The sequence below is a fragment of the Podarcis melisellensis genome, assembly GCF_964234715.1.
Source record: "Podarcis melisellensis genome assembly, chromosome: Z".
Classification (NCBI taxonomy): Eukaryota; Metazoa; Chordata; class Lepidosauria; order Squamata; family Lacertidae; genus Podarcis; species Podarcis melisellensis.
The window spans coordinates 13,109,674-13,131,917 of NC_138547.1; the positions used below are offsets into that span (position 1 = coordinate 13,109,674).

Sequence of the window (22,244 nt, forward strand, 5' to 3'; positions counted from 1 at the left end):
TCTGCCTCTCCAACACTGCCAGGGCTTCATTCAGTTGGGAATGAAGATTCATCTCCTGCTTCTGATGACGAGCCAGCTCCAGCTGGAGCTGGGTGATCTGCACCATGGCTTCCACTAGCTTCTTGCTGATCCTGACCTGCAACGCAAAGGAGCAGGATGCAGGAGAATATATGGGGAAGGAGTGCCCACAAGACCTTTCCTGGGAGGATGCAAGAGCTGTGCTTTTGGAGGCTCCCAAATGCTAAGAATGAGTCTCCCAGGAAACACCCTGCAGAACTGGTCTACTGGCAAGGCAATGAGGAGCGGGGGGAGGCAGAAGCCTTGGGCTTTTGAGTTAGTTCAGGAGAAAGCATGCACGACAAAGGTGCATAAAATGGAGAGCAGAAAAGATTTCCCCAGAAAATTCAGGACAGACAAAAGAAAGGACATCTTCACACAGCAGAGCTCTCTCCCACAAGATAAAATGAAGGCCAAACAGTTAGATGGCTTTAGCAGCGGATTAGACAAAACAATGGGGCAGGAAAAGCTATACACAGCCAACAGCCACAAGGGCTACGGTCTCCCTCCACTGTTGGAGACAGCATGCTGTTCCTGAGAATTGCAAGTGATCCAGTGGCGGCATGTGCTAGAGAGAAAAGCGGAGACAAGGAGAGGAGAGTTAACACCACCAGAAGCAAGAACAGCAAGAGGGGAGGAAGGTTTATCAAAAGAGGCAATGACATTCTGGGTTAAGAGCACTCTGCTTATTCTGTGGTCCAAGGGCTGATTATATCCCTCAAAATCCCAGCGGCCTCAGAGTAAGATGCATGGAAGATCCCTTAATGGCAGGGTTTGCACGCTGATACCCAAGCAAGAACAGGCCACAGCAAACCTGGACTTGCATGCTCTCCCCTTACATCTCCTCCTCTCATGCGGCCAGGAACCCTGACACTTATGCCTAGCCATGGTTTGCTGTGTTGCCTGGTACAACGAGCTGCAGCTAACATCAACTATGGTTAATATCAAACACACCAACTTCAAATGTTTGTTTCTATAAGCTAACTTCAGAAACTAATTCTACTTAAGATTAATGGGTGTTCTCAGTCCAGACAACAGAGGAAGCAGCCGTTACCTAGAAGTGAAAACTCTCACACCCTTCTTCTTGGCTGCATAGGAGAAGGTGAGGGGGGCGTTCACTGTGCTTGCTCACATCATGCCAACCTGAGGTGCTTTTCAAAGGATTACCTGAAGCTTATGAATCTTTTACCTGTATGTGCATGTATACCTAGCCAGTCATTTGTTGTGTTTTGTTGCTGCTGCTGCTCAGAAACGTAACTTCTTTCTGGCCCGCAGGCAAAGGGGAATAGTGACCTGCACTAGCGATTGTGAACTCCTGGGATAGCCAGGGCTTACCTTCTCCTGTTCAGCATGTAGGACCCTTGCCTGGGTGTGCTTCATGGTCCTCTGCAGTGAGCTGTTGCTCTGCTCAAATATCAGGTTGCTCTGCTCCACATAGCTGGGGGAAGAATTGTTTTTTGCACATGTGAATGTTTGCATGATTTGATACTTTCCAGAAATCAAGGCAGTATCATATGTAGATCTCACTTTTCAAAAGCCACCCTAGGAGAGCTTCTATCCTTTATATCAGAATCCTAATAGTTCTTATTATTTTATGTTCCATCTTTCCTCCAATGAGCTCAAATACTGGTATATGGTTTTCCTCCCTTTTGATCTTCACAAGCCTGTGAGGTGGCTTAGGCTGAGAGAGAGTGACTGGCCCAAGGTCACTTTCATGGCAGAGTGGGGACTGGAACCCTGGTCCAGATCTTACTCTGACAGACCCTCTTGACTGGAACCCCACACTGGCTATTTTCCTGTATTCCTCTATTTGTCCATCGAGCCCAGTACTGTCCACTTTGACTGACAGCAGCCTTGGGGTGCCTGGGGATTGAGCCAGGCCACCTGAGCTTTAGGCTTCAGCCAGAAATACCAGCTGTTTCTCATAGAGCATTAAAAGTGAGCAAGAGTCTCCCTCACCGTTGGTTGCGGTCAATCAGTTCACCAATCTTATTGTTCTGCTCCTCAATGCAGCTTCTCTTCTCAATGATCTCCTGTTTCAACCTCTCATTTTCCTGTGGCATAAAGAGCAAAACAGAATGTGTCAGAGCCAGTCCTGGCCTCTACAACTCTCACAATCTCCAGCCACAATCTCTTCCCCAACCTCTCTTGGGGACCCAGATTTGAGGAGAGAAATCGTTGTGGTCTTCCTCCATGGTCATGGACAGAACATGGGCAGTTTAGCAAGCCTCTTAGGTAAACTTTATTTAGTAAGCAAATTGCGAGACAGCTGTACTTCATGAAGCCATGGAAGCAAGATACATGGTAAAAGCAAAATACAACACAGAAATCCAAGCTCTGAGAATGAATAAAATCAGTTTCACAAACTCTGATACAATAAGCCCATCTATTCAACTCAACTTTAAAAAACAACACCATTTCAGCAGGTATAAAACTTGATTTTCATAAGTGACATCTCAGGACGGAAAGCCTTCCAAAGCAAGCATGGCATCTGAACAGCGTCACACTTAGCCCTGGTCTGATTTGGGCTGGAAACTGATACTGGATGTCTGGAGCTGCAATACTAAAAGCCCAATAGCTAGTGCAGCCTTAGAGGAACTGGAACAGAGGAAGCTCTCTTAGCTCAAGCCAGATAGTTGCGTGTATCCAGCTCAGTGCAGCCTACAACAGGGGCAAAGAACCTCTGCCAGTCCAAAGGCTGCCTTGCCTCTGGATCAACAGTCCAGGTGTGGGCGGGGCTAGGGACAAAAGTGGGTGGAGCAACAGATGTGGCTATAATACAGGAGACAAGAAGTCTCTACACCAATTGCTCCACATCCAGGCCAGCAACAAAGACACTTCCAGCTGGCCAAAAGAACTCAAGGAAGGTGCAGAGCAGGAACAGGGAAGGACAGGGCAGCATTTGTGCCCAAGGCTCCCCACTGACTGGCAGCGTCTCCTCCAGGGTTTCAGGCACGGGGTCTCTCTCAGCCCTGCCAGGAGACACCATTGGGGATTGTACCCAGGACCTATTGCGTGTAAATCACATGCTCTGCCGCTTAGCTGTAACCCTTCACCTGAAGGTAAAAGCAAGGTAAAAGTCTTCATGCTCTCAAGTAGACAGGCTCTTTACCTGCAGGATACGCTGGATGTTATTCATGATCATAGAGGTTTCCATGGTAACAGAAGAGACGCCTGGCAGCAAACCGGGGCCAGAGTTTTGCTTCCGCAGTTCCTCCAGCTGCAAGGGATGTGGGGAGAGAAAGAAAAAAACAAAAAGGAGGTGCAGCTTGAAGCATCAGCACATGGGAGAGAAGAAGCCAGAGCAGGCCTGGGCCCTTTGAGCTGCTCACTTGTTTGCCAAGGTGAGAAACTGCTGGGAGCACAGGAACCTGGCTCGGTATCAGACCACTGGGTCCATCTAGCTCAGTGCTGTCAACACTGGCGGGCAGCATCTCCCTGGGTTTTCAGACTGGGGAGTCGCCCAGTCCTACCTGGAAACGTCAGGGAGCTAACATGGAACGTTCTGCATGCAAAGAGGTGCTCCACCACCTAGCTGAAGCAACTTCCCTAGTCCCAAACCTCCCCCCCATCAGAGATTAAAAAGACAATTCACAAGCCTACTAAAAAAGCAGCTGGATACAGTTCTCCAACACTATGAAACAGAAGCAAAACCTGAAGGTAGATTGATGTATTATTTCAGACAATGTTTATACTGCCTGATATATGTATTTTTTTAATGAACATAAAACCGCAAAGTTGTTTAAAAGCCTTAAAACAGTTGAACAACAATCAATATCAGGCAGGCACCTTCACTGTACAGGCAACTCCCCATCTGTGGGCGCCCCATTTTTGGCCCTGCAGGGGTGCGGGGCAGGCTGACATGCACAGTGCCTCAGAACGCAAACCCCGTGTAAATGGGGAACTACCTGTACCCTTTTTGGCACATGCTTCTTTAGATCTCTAGAATGCTGATAGGTTTCTAGTTTATCGCTGGTTTTAATTTTTTGAATATTTAAATTGTTTTTACTAATAATTCTATTGTTTTATTCTTTTTGTAAAGTGCTTTGAGTTTTTTATGAAATAAAATAATCAACAATACAAAACCAACACCTATGGGGAGGGAGCTTTTCAGCCCACTGGAAAAGCCTGTTGCGAGAAAAACACCTTCCTATTGTTTCTGGAAAGTCCTAGCAAGGCAGTTCTTAAGCAGCTTTCTATCCTGAAAGTTCTGTATTACCTTGACTGACAGCTGGTCCATCTTGTCAGCCACCTTCCCAACGGCCAGGCGGATCTCTGTGATCTGCTGCCGGGTCTCTGTCAGCAGGAATGAACCAAGGTCTCCAGCTGCTGTGACAGAAAAGAAAACTTTGCAAGGTTGTGTTTGTTATTCTTGTTTCAAAATGAGACTGCCAGCAGAAGCAAATACAGTGGTACCTTGGGTTACATACGCTTCAGAACAGAAATTGTGCAGCAGCAGCGTGGCTGCAGCGGGAGGCCCCATTAGCTAAAGTGGTGTTTCAGGTTAAGAACATTTTCAGGTTAAGAACGGACCTCCAGAACAAATTAAGTACTCAACCCGAGGTACCACTGTAGAAGTGGACAGGGCGGGAAGAGAGGGGTCACACCAATAAGAAAGGGCAGGGAGAAAAGAACACAGTTGTCCTTGAGCATCTTAACAATTAGCTGTGAATCTTCTGGGGTGGGGGACTTTAAGGCAACTTAGCTGCCTATTCCCAGCTTTTAAACGGCTGGAATAAGGCAAAACAGTGCAGACTTCGGGAGGCAGTGATGGCCACCAACTTGGATGGCTTTAAAAGAGGATTGGACAAATTCACGGAGGAGGAGAAGGCTATTGATGGCAACCAGCCATGATGTCCATGTTCCGACTTCACAATTGGGGGCAATAAATGCTTCTGAATACCAGCTGCTGAAAAGCACAGGAAGGGAAAGGTGCTCAGATCCTGCTTGTAGGTTTCCCACAGGCATCTGGTAGGCCACTGTAAGAAGAAAATGCTGGACTACATGGGTCACTGGCCTGATCCAGTAGGCTGTGATGCTCTGAACGGGGGAATTTCTAACTTTCACTGAGTTAATGCTCAACAGGTAGGATTTCATTTCCTGAGCTACAGATGTAGATGCTCAACATTCACTATCCGTACCAGTTTGGGAAATATGGGTGTCTTAATTAATACTGGTGTGTCACCATTTCTTTCTCTTATTATTTATTGTTTGCTTTCTTCATATATGGCAAGCCTGCTACCAGACTTTTGGGTTGTCAACAATGTTAATAAAGGGTTTTGCTTTTTTAAAAACGTTAATATTTGGAAGCAGCTCCCAAAGCTACCTAGTGCAGAGTTTGAACATACCTTGGAAAGGAGCTGGGCACAACTCAACAGGCTGGAGCTGGGAAACTGCGGCACTCACTTGTGGGTAAGCATATGGCATCCCTGCATAAGGCTGAGAACACAGGTGGGGGAGGGAAAGGAGAGTCAGGTGACTTGTCACACTGACCAAACAGACGGCAAAAAGGTCTCCCATTAAAACAGCAGGATTGCTTAAGCCTGCTCTCAAGGGCTAGATGACCCAAAGGCCAAGGACAGCAAGGGATCCTCTCCTGCAAAAGGCAATGATGGACAACCATTTGGACAGCTTTAAAAGAGGATTGGGCAAATCCATGGGGGAGGCGCCTATTGATGGCTACTGGCCTCAAGGAAGAAGGAATGCTTCTGAATGCCAGTTGCTGGAAACTGGGGGAGGGGAAAGAACTCTTGCACGCAGGCACTGATTGTGCACTTTGCACTGGGGCATCCAGGTAGCCACTGAGAACAGGTGCCCCCATCTGAACAGGATGCTGGGTGAGATAGGCCATTGGCCTCATCCAGCAGAGGTGGTTCTTACATTCTTCTAAAGATCACCCAATATATAGAAGATCCCCGCTGGATTTGGTGGAAACTACATCAGCACTGCCGAGGTAACAAACTGATTCTCTCCAACCCAAGGCTATGAATGCTGCTAGGTCTTAATCTAGCACTTTTGGGATTTGCACCGAAGGGCTATTACCTTCATGGTTGAAGGAATGGGTTTCCAAAACCCAAAACCGACTGTGCAGGCAGTTTGAAACTGCACCAAAATCCCTATTTTTCCTTAGCTAAAATCCATTAACTTGAGCTCTGAGCTCATGCATAAACAAAAGCCCGGCTGTATAGACAAGTGCTCAGAGCCCTCTCCTTTATCAGTTGTGACGGCAACTATGGCCTTCACTGTACCAGTAGTAGAACAGAACAGAGACAAGACACGTCTGTGCTTTATCTTACATCCTGGACACACTCTGACACACAAACCCAGGTCCGGGAACAAACGCCAGAGTGTGTTCCCAGAGATGATTACCTCTTCCCAGATAAGAGTAGGAAGAGGAAGATACCTTTTTTGGTCAGAAGTACAGGAAGGAAGATCCTTTTATGGTTGAGAGTACCAGAGCAGGAACATATGTGATGTCAACCTGCATACATAGGCTGATGTGGTTGGAAGGAGGGAGAGGGTGCCTGGAGGATATATATACTGCATGAAACTTGTCATTTCTTTGGACTTGCTGGGGACTAATCACGCAAGTGCCTTCTGCTATCTGGAGAGCAGAATAAACTCTTTCTTTGAACCAACCTTGGTGTCATTTTGACTTCCTTCCTCCTGTCCCAGAGCAATGCAGACCCAATCGGTGAATTCCAATAAGGCTACATGGTTATGCTGCACCCTCCCTATTTTGCAAATGAAGACCTGACACTGACAGAAAAGGATGAAGAAACTTAGTCAAGCCTGCTAGTCACATGCCCCTGTCTTGAGCAAACCAGGGAACAGAGCATGATGTTGTGGCTCACCTGGCAACCTATGAAAGAACATTTCCTTGCCTACAAAGGACTCCTTACCTGACAGTTTTGAGGGGTTCTTGGAAGGGGTGGGTGTGGCTGAGGGGCACCAGGTGCCTGGAGCCCCAAGATAGCTGGATGAGGAGCTGGGAAGAAAGCAGAGGCATCAGCGTTGCCTATCTCAATACAAGCAGTCCATCATCATCATCATCATCATCATCATTAACATCAACATGTTTGTCTCTATTTCCACCCAAAGGAGCCCAGAGGAGTCAGCACACAAACAAATCAATTCAAGCATCTAAACACAATACCTGTGACAGATGCAGACTCTGCTCAAGCTGATCTACAGCAAATGAAGGACACTGCTCCCCCCATCCCCACACATCCAGATTTCCTCCGCTTTCCATGCACAATCATCATGCTGGCTTCTGGGTTGTGTCCAACTAAATTCTACTGAGTAGAGCCACTGCACTCAAGAAGAACCCTGCCAGATCAGGCCAGTGGCCCATCTAGTCCGGCACCCTCTTCTCACAGTGGCCAACCAGGTGCCCCCATGTTGTTGTTGTTTAGTCGTTTAGTCATGTCCGACTCTTCGTGACCCCATGGACCAGAGCACGCCAGGCACTCCTGTATTCCATTGCCTCCTGCAGTTTGGTCAGGCTCATGTTTGCAGCTTCGAGAACACTGTCCAACCATCTCGTCCTCTGTCGTCCCCTTCTCCTTGTGCCCTCCATCTTTCCCAACATCAGGGTCTTTTCCAGGGAGTCTTCTCTTCTCATGAGGTGGCCAAAGTACTGGAGCCTCAACTTCACGATCTGTCCTTCCAGTGAGCACTCAGAGCTGATTTCCTTAAGAATGAATACGTTTGATCTTCTCGCAGTCCATGGGACTCTCAAGAGTCTCCTCCAACACCATAATTCAAAAGCATCAATTCTTCGGCGATCAGCCTTCTTGATGGTTCTGCTATCACTTCCATACATCACTACTGGGAAAACCATGGCTTTAACTATACAGATATTTGTTGGTAAGGTGATGTCTCTGCTTTTTAAGATGCTGGTGCCCCCATGGGAAGGCTGCAAACAGCACCTGAGCGCAAGAGCCCTCTCCCCTCCTGCGGTTTCCAGCCACTGACAGCCCTCTCCTCCATGAACTTGCCTAACCCTCTTTTGAAGCCACCCTAGTTGGTGACCATCACCAAGGCACAAGAAGGGAACACACTTTTTACCTTGCATTGCCCACTGAGGAGGGGCCATTGGACGGTAGTCGTTCGGACAGAAGGTTGAAAATTCTTGAGTGGCATGCGGCTCCTGAAGAAGACAATGCACAATTAACCCTCCTGGGAAGTGGAAAGGGACCCTGGAGGCTTCAAATCCCACATTAACGAGAGAGAGGCATGCCAGAACATTTGTAGCTATGAGGGTTTTTTTAATACGTTGCAAGCCACTTTGAGCATTGTTTTAACTTGGGAAAGGCGACATACAAGTAAAATGATTGATGATCCTTACAAGGCTTTCCCTCAAATTAAGGTTCAGACCCAAAACCAGTTTGGGGTGACTACTAGATCTAGGGAGGGCAAGACCTTCAGTTTCATGCAAAGGGCCCCAGGTTTGATACCCGGTAGGCAGGGAATGCCCCCTGTCTGAAACCCTGGAGAACCAGGTAGTTTGTAATTAGCTAAAAAAAGGGCCCTCCCCTCCTTCACTGCCAGTCAGTGCAGACAGTAGGGAGCTAGGTGGATGAGCAGTCTCACTCGGTATAAGGCAGCTTGCTATGTTCCTCAACAGTCATCCTGCCAACCTACCTGAATTTCAGCAACAGCCAACACACACAAACCCCACTGAAAAAAACCTGAGAATTGAAGCTAACACACCTCTACCTCCTTGTCAGCTGAGCCTTGCTGGGGTGCAAATGTGCTGGAGGGGACAGGTAGCATAGGCTGACCCATCTTCGCCATACGGGAAATCAGTTTCACTTTTGTTACATCAGGATTCTGTCCAGGGAAAGAGAAAGGGGGGGTCCTCATAAACACACCATTTCCTTGCTACATTTTCACTCTAAATCTATTAATGAAATAACTTTAAAACTGCATATATTTTGTTAAAAACCACTTAGAAACCCATCTCAGAAGTCTATGCAAGCACAATATCAAATGTTAATTACTCGCAGTTACAGATTATATGCTTTTCCTGTGACACACCGTATTTTTCCGTGTATAAGACTAGGCTTTTTCTCTTAAAAATAATGTCAAAAAATAGGGGGCGTCTTATAGACTGAAAAATACGGTACCTTTATTATGTGGGAGCTTTTGAGTTTCTCAAAAAATGTTCACCAATAAGGATCCCACTCTCTATGGGAAGACCAAGTTACTTCTCATTGCTTTGGTCACATTCAACAGGAACTGTACAATCAATAGGAAGATTTGGCTCCAATGGGGACTTACCGATAGCTGTTTGCTAATAGAGCTTGATTTGGCACGCACAGCTGGCTCCCTGCAGTATGGAAGGAAGGGAGTTAACAAACCTGAGCATAGTAGGAAGAGTCTATTAAGGCGTAGGATACTCAACTGGCCTTTGGGACTCTGCCTCGGCCAAGCCCCTCCCCAATCCCACTTCATTACCTCCCGAAGGGAGCTTTAGCCTGGCTGGAATGTGTCCCTGAACTGTGACAGTGCACCTTGCTTCCCTGGACAGGGAGAGGTGTGTGCAGAAAGAAGCCTCACATGGTGTATTTTCTGGCTGTACAAAAGGCAGGAGCAGCATCTGTTGCTCTGTCCACTGGAGCCCCAGCCCAGCCCAGCCCTGGAACGTGGCCCCTGCCAGGTTGTCTATGAGACAAGGTGGCCCTCAGGATTCTTTGGAGGAAGCCACGGCTGTTGAAATTGGCATGGCACTATTTGGAACGTATGATTTCTTGTGTTTTATTGAATTTCTACATCGGTGTTTTATTGAATTTGTACACCGTAGATCTCAAGGTGGTACAGTGCAGATGTGGTCTGAGTTATGCAGCTGAGGTTATGCAGAGTTAGGATGTGACAACTGGGAGAATGGAAGGCTTAAAAGCTAAGGGCACCCTCAATTTATCTCTCACCCTGGCTTTGGAGCGGGAGTAGGAGGAGTCAGCCATGCTGGGTCTGTAGCGGGGCTTTCTGATTGCGGTGCTGGTGAAGGTGTGAGGGAGTCCCTGGGGCCCAGGCTTTGTCCAGCGGAGCCAGCGCCCTTTGCAAACCTCACCTAAGGGAGCAAAAAAGAGGCATCATGGAGTCTGGTCAAGGCAACCACTGCCTCCATTTGTAGAACTTTATCCAGACCGTAGACCGACCACCCAACAACCTTCTGAGGTTCTCTTGGTTGCTAACATGTTGGGAGGAAGACATACTCACCCGTTTGACTTCCACCTCAAAGGCCAGAGTTGAGTCTGGAGGAATGCGTTCAGCTTCTGCCAAAGGCCCGTAAGCCAATGCTGGCGGGACAAGGAGAAACCGCCTGCCTCCTCTCTTCATGCCAATCATCCCATCTTCCCAGCCCTTCAAGTTCCAGAAACAGGGAACCAAGCAGAAAACAAGTTTGGGTGACCGCCTTCGCTAAGTGACACAACCACACAGCCTTCTCCAACCTGATGTCGTCCAGATACCTTGGACTCCAACTCCAATCAACAGGTGCTGGCTGGGGATGATGGGAGTTGTAGTCCACAGGATCTGTGTGTATGTTGTCAGGTTGGTAAAGGCTGGTCGAGAGCAGGGCACAGGAATACTGACAGTTCTCTTGCAGTCTTGAGGAAAGTAGCTTTAAGCAGGGATGAAAACCATTCCCTCCGGGGCAAGCTTCTTCGTGGGGAGGAGCATGCCAGGAGTGGGTGGGGCTAGAGGGGAAAGTGGGAGGGGCAAGAAATGTAATTTTTACCTTTGTACAATAGGCTACTTTAGACACCCACTCACACTCCCCCCTCTGTCTCTCATGCAGGACAGCAAGAGGCAACATTGGAGGTCCAGGACTGTTTTGGTCCAGGCCACAGAGCAGGCTTAACGAGGGGCATGGCCTGGGGTGAATCCTGAGGGCCAGTTTCAGTCCCTGCTGGGCCTGAGGTTCCCCACCCCTCCTGTAAAGAAAGGGCAACCTGACTGACCAGTAGGGCAGGATCAGGAATTTTGCAGGGATCGAGGGACCCTGTTTGGGCCTCCCACTCCAGCAGATCCTGGCAAGCGTAGACAAGCTGGGACGGCTATTTGCCTGCGGTTCTTGAGGAAGCCATTTGATCAGGGTTTGAGCTCAAAAAACATCACTGCTATTCAGCCTTCCACATAGTCCGGGTTGCTGAACTCTGCTTAGATGTGGAAGTGGAAGAAAAAATCCTTGCACTGCAGTGGGAAGATAGCGCCATCTTACCTTGATGACTTTGCCAGAGCCTAGCTTCAGCCGGAGCAACTTCTCTTTATTTACATTTGAGTCAAAAACCTGTTCCAAAAGTGGAAGGTTGATGGAGTGAAATTACTTTTAATGCGGAAGGTAATAGGTTCACGTTCCGCTACTCTCACTGCTGAGCCAACAGCAATGAGTATCGAAGGACGGGGCACAGTTCAGGGACACAGCACCTGTTTTGCAGGCAGAGGGTTCCAGGTTCAATCCTGCATCTCCAAGTAAGGTCAGGGAAAGGATTTTGCTTGAAAGCCTGGAGAGCTACTGCCAGTCAATGTGGGCGATGCCAACCTAGACCAGTGGCCTGATGCAGTGCAAGACAGCTCTCTATGTTGAATCCCCTACCTAGCGGTGCCTCCCATGTTGCAGATTGGGTAAAATGAGGTTGAGAAATAGGATCTACACCTTGGAGACAGGTGTAGCTCAGGGCCTAACAGCATGTGCTTCCCAGGAAGAAGGTCCTGGGTTCCCTCCCTGGCATCCCCAGTTGAGAAAGGGTGGCAAGGCTGGGCAAGGCCCCACCTCTGGAGAGCACCCAATGCAAGCCCCATGGAAAAGCACTGGCTAGAGCTCATTGGGGTTGGGGTCAAATGCACATTGAGCTGTGAAGCCTCAGCAAGTCCCTCTCCTGTTTCATTTCTTTGCAATGTTATTGAAAGGCAAAAGGATGGGGTTGTGGGAGAAAAGGGCTGTATGCAATCTATAAACCAGGAGTGGGAAAGCTGTGGCCATGCAGTGCTGCTAGAGACTTCAACCCCCATCACCCCCAGACACCCCCTCTGCCAGCTCTCACCTGCCCAAGACTACCGTTCTGGAAAAGCCAGCCTATAAAAGTGATCTCCACGGCATCTCCAGTCTCCACACCTTGGCCGTCTCCAAGAACAAGATCCTGATACAACACTGTGTCAGGAGAACGGATGCTGTTATACTTGGCAATGCACAGCTGTGAAGAAGAAGAACCAAGCCCTTTGTGTTATTTGCCTGCATTGTCATCTGCACCTATGGAATCTGGCCCAGCGCATCTGGCGACTGATGCAAGAGAGCTGACCTCCCACAAACACTAGTTCAGTGTCTGCAGGACAGCCACCCCCAACCCCACAATGCAATGCACGTCTCTGGCACCTGTTTGCTGAAGTCCACAGCCGCCATTTCTGATTCAAAAATGATGGACCAAATCTGCCTCTGATCATCATAAAATGTGCAATAGTTGTTGGGATGCACCTGCAGAAAGAGAAAGGAGAAAGTGGAATTCTGAGCAGCAGACAGCCTCTGCTCAAAACAACTTTCGTCCTGATGGGTCTTGCTAAAGACTTTGGGTTGTGTCCCAATGTTAGACCTACTCAGAGCAGACCCATGAAAATTGATGGACATGATAAACTTTGGTGCATTAATTTCAGTGAGTCCACTGAGCACACACACACAAACATCAACACATATTAAGTGTGTCATGTTTAGAAATGGGAAAATGCTATAGGATTTCGGGGTGGAGGGCTACCCCAAGGGATGTTAGCTACAGTAGGACAGAGGGCAGAATGTCATCTACTTTACTTTGTTACCTCTAGGTAAGGGTTTTAACCATATAGGGGCCCCTTGGTTCTAACACTACTCAAATCTAATGGGTTGCAACAAGCATTAGCCCTACTCAAAGCAGACCCACTGAAATTAATTGACCACAGCTGAGACCTCATATGCAATGTGCATTTCAAACCACCAAAGAATTCTGCTTAGCTTCAGCCTATGCCATGGTCCTTGCAGGTCTTAACGTTAAAGCTTACCGTGAATACAAAGCAAGCATGGATGCTGGCGGTCGCAATCTGCTGCAGCTGGCTGATATAAAGAAGCACTTTGTACTGGATTCCACAGGAGACGGAAGGACAGAAGAAAACAAGAGCAAAAGTGAGGAATCAGAAACTACGGGGCTGGCTGTTTTCAAAAGCACCGGGAGCTCTTCTTATACCAGGTAGCATTTCCACAGCACTACAACAGCCAAATGACACATTAACATATAAATACATCAGAGGTCTTCATCGTAGGAATGGCTTTGGTTGCAGGTGCCTGGCTTAGTTACATGTCGAGTGCCTTCGTTACAATGGAGCAGGCGTGGGGAGCCTTTGGTGCTGAGCTTCAACACCCATTGGCTCTTGCCAGCATGGCCAGTGGAGAGGGGTGATGGGAGCTGTCGTTCAGCGACATCTGGAGGACCAAAGGATCCCTACACCTGGAGAAACCAAGGGGTGAGGTCTGTCCTTTTCTGCCCAATTAGCTAAACGAGAATGACAGCCCAGTGTTTTATCCTGTCCCCACCACCCTCACCTGCAACAGCAGAGTGGGACAAGGCAATCATACCAGAGTCTTCCTGGAATAAATGCACATGTTTCCTGACATATTTTATCCATTGCTTGTAAAACACCTGTGAATCCTTTCACAGCAAAGTGGGGCAGAACAAACCAATGAAGAGCTGGCTGACTGGGCTGAAAAGGACAGAGGCTGGAAAAACTGAATCCCTTTTCCAACATAAGCTGCTGAAACCCCCTTGCTTTTTAGAGTGTGTTGGGAACGTTTATTGATTTTTCAAGCCACGACAAAGTTACCGTCTCACCTCCCTCTATCCACTCCACACACAATACCCCCTAGGCTCTTCTTTTGTCGAGATGCTAGTCCACATGGTTCTAGTTAAATAAGAGCACAGGGAGCTGCCTTGGACTGAATCAAACCACTGGTCTCTCTAGCTCAGGACTGCCTACTCTGACCGGCAGCAGTGTCCCCAGCCCTACCCAGAGGAGCTAGCGATTGGATTTGGGAGCTTCTGTATACAAAGTGGATGCTGTGTTACTGAGCGACAGCCCCTACCCTGCTGAGAATACTTTTTGTAGAGAAGTGAGGTCAGAATAAGAAAAATGGGAGCTATAACCCTTGTGAGCTGATTGGGCAGAAAGAGACAGGAGCCAAAACAGCATCTTTGCTTTTTCCAGAGTAAGACATCATCAGGAAACCAGGATTCAAAGAGAAGCATTTCCTTAGCCCAACCTACATCAACCCGGTATCCTCCAGATGTTTAGGACCAACAGCAGCTGTAGTCCCAAACATCTGGAGGACAGCAGGTTGGCAGAAAGCCAGGCTACTTCAAGACACCACACCTCCTCCTCTTACCTCCTTGGTTGCATTGCTGCCCACTATAGCTGCTCCATACTTGCCATGTTTCACATATTTCCCATTGGTACTGGAATGAGAAGAGAACACCTCTTAGCTTCCCACAATTGTTGCCACCATGCCAACCCCATGGGTTATATTTAGCAGCTCTTTACAAAGACTTCCCAGGGGTTGTTTGATCAGCCCAGGCCATCTGGCCAACAGTGAGGGGTGATGGGGGGGGGTGAGCGGTAGCAGCCCAGCAACATTTTATCAGCCCACAAGCTCCCCATCCCATGAGGTCTCTACCCTCAGTTCAGTTCAGTGTTGGCTGGTGCCTCATTGGGGTGAATGCAGGGAACCCAACTATAGGTGGCACCAGAGCCAATGACAGCTAGGGCCAGCTAAGTCTAGGGCTATTCCTATCCTCCTTCTTGCTGTGTTCTACCATGGCAGTATGGAGACTGAGGGGGAAGAGGAAGCTGAAAGGCAGTCCTGCCCTCAGGATCGGTTGGACGTAAGAAGGCAGGCAGGTAGGACCAGCTGAGGGCAGAATGAGGGGGCGTCTTCCTACTGGACCTGCTTTCAGTGGTATGGCATAAGGCAAGGAAATCAACAGCACATTGAGCCAGAGTCAATGATATCCACAGCCTGATTGGCTGGAAGTAAAACAACAACAACAGGCAGGTGGGGGCAGACTGAGGTTGGGGAGGCAGTGCCCCATTAGGCCCAATTAACCCCCCCCAGTGTTGCTCCACCTCCATTGTCCAGCCCAGACACTGAGGTCCAGCCCCGAGGCCCTTCTTGCAGTTTCCTCACTGTGAGAAGTGAGGTTACAGGCAACCAGGCAGAGGGCCTTCTTGGTAGTGGCACCTGCCCTGTGGAACGCCCTCCCAGCAGATGTCAAGGCAATAAGGCAATGAGCAACTATTTTACTTTTAAAAGACAACTGAAGGTAGTCCTGTTTAGGGAAGTCTTTAATGTCTGATGCTGTACTGTTTTTAATATTTGGTTGGAAGCTGCCCAGAGTGGCTGGGGTATAAAAAATAAATTATTATTATTACTATTCAGCTGCACCTCTTTCCGAACAAGCCAGGCAAGATCGAGAGATGATTGCAAAAGATGTGAGCACAGGACTTAGGTAGCAAGAACATACTGCAGCTCATCCCCTCTACTGTAGTACTCACAACAAATATGCATGAACAACTGTAGTGAAGAAGACTGACTGCACTGCTGCAGTGGGCGCAGGAGCAGCAGCGGCCGCAGGAGCAGCTGCAGCTGCATAAGGATGCTTCTGGGTAGACAGACCTGCAGCTGGAGCAGCACATGAGAAGGGTAAGTGCTCTGTTGCAAACAGAACATTGCTTGCAAACATCAGGCCAAGTTAGCGACCTTGTCTGAGCCAGTTGCTCAGATTAATGGAAAACAGGAAGTTGACTGTTTTTTCTTTTAATACTTTTATTTTGCTTTAAACAAATGCAGATAAATATAAACAACCAAAATTACAAAAGAAAAATTATTAATAACAATAATGGAAAAAGCTAAAAAACTACAAAAAATATCAGAGTACATGGCATAGAACATAAGCCATTATGGGGAAGGGGGAAAAAGTATGCTTTCGTCAAGTAAAAGTACGCTTCCGTCAAGATCACAACAGATCATTATTCTTATCAATTCTCTCTATCTGCATTCCATAGAATCCCTCATCTTGGTATCAGGGAACATTTCCCTATGTGGTATCATTCTAAACATAACCAGGTCTTTATTGATGTACCCTTATCCCCTAGATGTACCCTTATCCCCTAGATAATTATTTAAACATTCCCATTCTTCTTTCACCATCTTTTTAGGTTTATCTCTTATTGCATCTATCAGCTTCACGAGCTCTAAGTACTCGCACAATTTGGCTACCCATTCATCTTTACTGGGTGTATTTTTATCTTTCCAGTGTTTTGCCACTATAACCGTTGCTGCTAACATTGCATACATAAATAACCTGGTTTTGTTTTTGGGAATATTATCTGAAACCATTCCTAGTAAAAATTCTTCCGGATTCTTGGTAAATGTAGTTTTTATCAATCTCTTTATCTCTTCATAAATCATATTCCAAAATCTTTATATCTCTAGACAGGACCACCACATATGGTAGTATGTTCCTAACTGTTCTTTGCATCTCCTGCACTTGTTATTATATGATTTATTTATTTTTGCTAGTTTTACGGGGGTCAAGTACCATCTATAGTACATTTTCATAAGATTTTCCCTTATAAGGAAGCAAGCCATGATTTTTTAGTCCATTATTCATTCCAAATACTGGGTTTGATCATATGTCCCAGGTCCCTCTCCCATTTTACTGTAATTTCTTTGATATTCTCCTCCTTTCTTTGCCAATTCAAAAATAGTTTGGCGGCTTTTAGTTGATAATATTCCAGTCAGGTTACTTCCTTCTGTTTCAGTTCTCTTAGGTCCTTTATTTTCGGGTTGCTACTTATTTCCTCTACTAAATCCTTGTATGTTAACCAATCACTGTTCATATTTTTCCTATGAACTGTCATAGATTCCATCGGTGACAGCCACCATGGTGTTTTGGTCGCTAATGATTTTTTACTTCTCTCCCATACTTTGTATAATGCCCTTCTCACAATATGATTTAAGAACAGGAAGTTGCCTTGTATGGCGTCAAACCACTGGGTCCATCTACCTCAGTGTGGTGAATACAGACCACCAGCACCTTTCTGAGGCCCCAGGTCAGGGGTCTCTCCCCAGCACTACTCAGGAGTTGACCAACCCAGTTGATTCTGTGGGGCTTCAGAACCAAAGTTTGGACTAGATGGTCCACAAGGGCTCGTCTTATGTTCCTAGGCATTGTGAACAGTTTACTTACCGATAGCTAGTTGTCCTTTTTTAGGCTGCTTGGGTGGCATGTATTGGAAGAGCACATTTCCAGATTCTGTAGTTGTCTGATCCTGTCCAAAGAGAGAGGCCAGCCTGGTCCTGGGCAGAGAGAAAAGTAACCATTCACTTTATTCACAGAGAGAGGCAAACGGGTGGGAACAAGACATGTATCTGCAAGCACAAAGATGCTCATGTTTCACTGCAGGTTGGCGATATTGTTGGAGCCTTCCCCAAAGACCAGAGGGTAATGGATTCAAAAACTAGAATCCTGTCAGTGATTAGGATGCTGGCCACCCTACTGGGTCATAATGCTTGCCGAGGGGAGCTTTGCCCAGTCTCTCTTGGGGTAACCAGCCTGGAAGAGCTGTTGTCAGAAATTAATGCACACAACTAAAAACGTAGTCAAAACAAAAAAAATTCCTTCCAGTAGCACCTTAAAGACCAACTAAGTTAGTTATTGGTATAAGGTGCTACTGGAAGGAATTTTTTTTGTTTTGACTATGGCAGACCAACACGGCTACCTATCTGTAACTGGAACTAAAAACGTAGACACATTGTGGGTCTTCTCTAAGCAGAACTTAGTTGGAGACAATCCCTTCTTTTTCCTATCAAGTTTCTATAACCTCTCTTAAGAACAAAAGGAAAGCTGCAGGATCTGGCCAAAGGCCCAGCGAGTCCAGCATTCTGTTCTTACAGTAGCCAACAGAACCCAAGCACAAGAGGCCTCTCCCCTCCTGTGGTCTCCAGCAACAGTTGTTCAGAAGCCCTGCTGCCACCAACTGGGTGAGCACAGCCATGGTGACTAAACATTGCTAGCCTTCTCCTCCCTGAATTTTTCTAATCCTCTTTTAAAGTCACCCAAGTTGGTGGCCATTCCTGCCTCCTGTGGGAGAGTTCTGTAGTTTAACTGTGCATGGTGTGAGAAAGTATTTTCTTTTGCCTTTCCTGAAGGTCTTCCAACAATCAGCTTCATCGGATGTTCACAAGAGGGAGAGAAACTGTTCCCTATCCACTTTCTCCATGCCATGCCTAATTTGATAAACTTCTATCCTATTATCTCTTACAGTACTTGCCTTTTGTCTAAACTACAAAGTCCCTAAAACTGAAAAGGCCGTTGCCCAATTATTGCACCCAAGCTTTTATAGAACCTAGTACATTGGTACCTTGGTTTTTTAACAGCTTAGTTCACGAACTACTTGGAACCCGAACGCTTCAAACCCGGAAATGAGTGTTCAGGTTTTCAAACTTTTTTTGGAATCTGAATGTACTTCATTGTGGGGGGTGCACTTTTGTTTTAAGTGCCACACTTCCGTTGCCTGCTTGCTTGCTGCCTGACCTTGGCTTCCCTTATTCAGCGCTGGCCGCGCTGGCCATTAGCAACACCCGAAAGCGGAGGAGGGGGTGGCTGATGCTGCAAGGACAGTGGTGGCAGAGGGACCCAGAGGGTGGCAGCGACACCCCCTGCCTGCTCGGCACGGCCTTCCCTCAGTTGGTGCCGGCAGTGAAATCTGGAAACAGAGAAGGGTGTCGTTGATGATGTAGCGACCGCCTTCTCCACTTTTGCTGCCACCGATCCAGGTCCAGAAGTGACTGCCGTGACAGGATGCTGTTGCCACTACTGCAGTAAGAGTTCTTCACACACCCAAGTGACAGGGTGGGTGGGTGGGGGCAGGGATCCAGAAAGGCTGGCATGGGGGAGGGAGAGAAGCCAACGCTCCTCAGAGAGATGAATTTTGCCTTCCTTTCCATCCCTCCCCACACCCCGCCACTGGAGCTCTCCATCACACACCCCGTGCACTCATCCCTCCAATGGCAATGGTTACATCACTGCCAGTTTTTAATACTGGGTAGCAGATAGCAGCCTGATCTATTGCTTTCATTTTATGGATCAATAGTCTAATTAGATAGTCATTTTCAAGCTAAATTGCTATTCTGGGGGTTGTTTTTAATTGTCTGGAACAGATTAATCCATTTTGCATTACTTTCTAAAGGAAAGTATGCCTTGGTTTTGGAATGTTTTGGTTTTGGAACAGATGTCCGGAAGACAGTGTAAACAAAACAAAAATTTAAAAGGTATCCATTACAGTGGTACCTCGGGTTAAGTACTTAATTTGTTGAAGAGGTCCGTTCTTAACCTGAAACTGTTCTTAACCTGAAGCACCACTTTAGCTAATGGGGCCTTCTGCTGCCACCGCGCCACCGGAGCACGATTTCTGTTCTCAATCTGAGGTACTATTTCTGGGTTAGTAGAGTCTGTAACCTGAAGCATATGTAACCCGAGGTACTATTGTGTTGCAAAGATACAAGCCCTGCCCTTGCGGTTTACCTTTCCCTAGACAGGGAGATTCACTGCCAGAAAGGTGGGGAGAGGGAATAAACCTGGCTGAACACAAGTGGTTTTCCCTACAGACATTCAGAAGTATCTCATCTCAGGGTTGTTCTGGAAGCAGAAACTTACCAGTTACCACACATCTTAGCGCAGTTCAACCACACTCCTGAGAGCTAGAAACTTGCAGATTAAAACAAACAAACAAACAAACAACACACACATACTAAGGCCAAGTATCTTCAAACATTAAATCTCCAGCCTTAGCCCCAAACTCCATACTCTACTGAACAGCAAGCAAAAATACCCAAGGGGTGAAGTGCCCATTTTAAATACCTGACAGCACCCCAAACAGCTAGAGAAAAACCACAAGTGGCAACATGCATGTTAGAGGGGCTCCCAAAAGAAGCGACGGGAAACAGAGATTGTGAGCTTGGCTTCTCCTTCTGGGGAGAGTGACATTCTGGGAAGACATAGATCAGGGGGCAGCAAACTCTTTAAGTAGGGGGGCTGTCCACTGTCCCTCAGACCTTGTGGGAGGCCGGACTATATTTTGAATATGGGGGGGGCATGTGTAGATCTCCATAAATTTCTGAACTACAACTCCCACTGTAGATTTTGGGTGACTATATGTTACTCTGACCTTTGCTCACTCCCAGTGTTGCCAAAAGCAACAGTGCAGTGCCCTTATTTTGAACACCTTTCATAGAAGGAATCTAAGACCACAAAACACCTCCATTCAGTATGCAAATCAACCCTATGTACATTCATGGGGAAGTTTCAGCTCAGAGTAGGTCCACTGAAATGTGCGGGCATAACCAACGCATAGCTTAGTCGGATGCAAGCCAGCGCCTCCCATTTCATCCTTAGGTGGACGAAACCCCGCCCATTTCATCCTCACCAGCAACGCTGTGAGGCCGAGAGAGAGCGAAAGAAAGAAAAGAGAGAGAAGGAACCTTGCTGGCTCAATGACGCCTAGCTCTGCTGAACTTCGCCTCCCTCTCAACGCCTAACAGCAGAGAAAGCCCTCTGCATGTGCTCGGAATCACCCTTCGCAAGCCTGCACCCCCACCCCAGCCCCACATGCTGCCCCAGAACCACATACTGCCCCAGAACCACACCCACCCCAGCCGCACATACAGTCCCAGCCCCACATACAGCCCCAGAACCACATATAGCCCCAGAACCCCATGCAGGCCAGAACCACATACAGTCGCAGCCCCAAACCCACCTCAGCCCCACATGCAGCCACAGCCCCACATGCTGCCCCAACCCCACATGCAGCCGCAGCCCCACATACAGCCCTGGTCCCCTCACACAGCCCCGCCCCCTCACGCGGACCCCCAGACACCCGCACACCCCGCATCTCCCCCGCGCAGAGAGGCGCCGCATTCTCACCCTCCCGTCGGAAGCTGGAAGGCCTCGTCTTCTTCATCCATGTCCCCCAACATCCTGACGGCCCCTCGCTCCCCGCGCCCCTCGGCGAAGCCCAAGCCGGGAGGCGGCGGCAACTTCTCGGCCATGGCGCAAGCGCTGGGCTGCGGAAGCGAAACTAGCAAGCCAAAGCGGCCGGCGGCATTCGCGGTCCCCAAACGGGGCAAACTTCCACGCGGAGGGAAGAAACGCGTCCAGGGCGACACGAGCGATCAGCTGCTGCCGCTGCCGCGATTTTGGCGGCGGGACTCTTTAAGTTTGACGGAAAGGGGGGGGGACACGGCTGGACCAATGGGAAGCTGGTTTCTGGGAGAGGGAGGCGGGAGGGCGGGTGACGCTCGCTCGAGGCTGGCCAATGAGGTGGCGCCTCCGCTCGCCGGGCGAAGAAGGGACGCGTCTGAGGAGATGGAGGGAAGGAGGAGAAGGCGAGGAAGGCGCAGGTGGCTAACTTCCGATTCTTCTCATTGTGCTATTTACACTTTGTCTGGCAAGACACATTTCTTTCTTCTTATTTAGCGTTCTCGCGTTATATCCATGAACTCTTACTATGTACATTCTCCATATTCCAAGATTCATTCCAGGTCTGTCAGGAGATTAACGTCGCCACGAAATTTTAAGATCTTCCTCCTTAAATGTTATCCGATCTTGATTAACTTTTGCTATTGAATTTCCTCCTATTCTCCCTGTTGTTCTGGCAAGTTGTAGATCTTCTATCATTTTTGCTTGCCAGTCCGTTTTTGTGGGGATGATATCACCGTTATAGAACATATAGCCAGTGGCGTAGCGTGGGGGGTGCAGGGGGGGGCCGCCGCACCGGGCGCAACATCTGGGGGTTAAGGTTAGGGGGCGCAAATCCACGGGTTAGGGGGTGCAAATTACTTGCCTTGCCCCTGGTGCTGACAACCCATGCTACGCCACTGCATATAACATCACCTTTCCACTTCCTTGCTATTAAAATCCTGGCTGCTGTGGTTTCATACATAAAGAGGGGTTTGTGGTTTTTCTTAATTTCCATGGACATAATACCTAACAGGAAGGCTTCAGGGGTTTTTTGGAAATGAAAGTTTGAAGATATTTTAAACTTTAGAGTAAGGAGTAAAGAGCCAGTGTGGTGTAGTGGTTAAGAGCAGTGGACTCGTAATCTGG

At 47.9% G+C, this 22,244-nt stretch overlaps 1 protein-coding gene across 1 annotated transcript in view; it reads right to left on the bottom strand.

Moving 5' to 3' along the window:
* LOC309362373 (FK506-binding protein 15-like) overlaps positions 1 to 21,326 on the bottom strand; it is a gene marked incomplete at its 3' end in the record, with an annotated part of 54,321 nt that extends 32,995 nt beyond the window's left edge. The window contains exons 1-19 of the mRNA XM_081898018.1: positions 21,063 to 21,326; positions 17,328 to 17,437; positions 15,631 to 15,757; positions 14,465 to 14,534; positions 13,090 to 13,164; positions 12,437 to 12,535; positions 12,108 to 12,257; positions 11,285 to 11,353; positions 10,282 to 10,425; positions 9,990 to 10,132; positions 9,343 to 9,391; positions 8,773 to 8,892; positions 8,128 to 8,209; positions 6,960 to 7,045; positions 5,406 to 5,496; positions 4,277 to 4,386; positions 3,170 to 3,277; positions 2,017 to 2,111; positions 1,393 to 1,495 (exon numbers count right to left, since the gene is read on the bottom strand). Of these exons, the coding sequence (XP_081754144.1) occupies positions 1,393 to 1,495; positions 2,017 to 2,111; positions 3,170 to 3,277; positions 4,277 to 4,386; positions 5,406 to 5,496; positions 6,960 to 7,045; positions 8,128 to 8,209; positions 8,773 to 8,892; positions 9,343 to 9,391; positions 9,990 to 10,132; positions 10,282 to 10,425; positions 11,285 to 11,353; positions 12,108 to 12,257; positions 12,437 to 12,535; positions 13,090 to 13,164; positions 14,465 to 14,534; positions 15,631 to 15,757; positions 17,328 to 17,437; positions 21,063 to 21,187 (1,956 nt within the window). The 5' untranslated portion in view covers positions 21,188 to 21,326. The remainder of the gene's footprint in view (positions 1 to 1,392; positions 1,496 to 2,016; positions 2,112 to 3,169; positions 3,278 to 4,276; positions 4,387 to 5,405; positions 5,497 to 6,959; positions 7,046 to 8,127; positions 8,210 to 8,772; positions 8,893 to 9,342; positions 9,392 to 9,989; positions 10,133 to 10,281; positions 10,426 to 11,284; positions 11,354 to 12,107; positions 12,258 to 12,436; positions 12,536 to 13,089; positions 13,165 to 14,464; positions 14,535 to 15,630; positions 15,758 to 17,327; positions 17,438 to 21,062) is intronic.
* Positions 21,327 to 22,244: the final 918 nt, after the last annotated feature.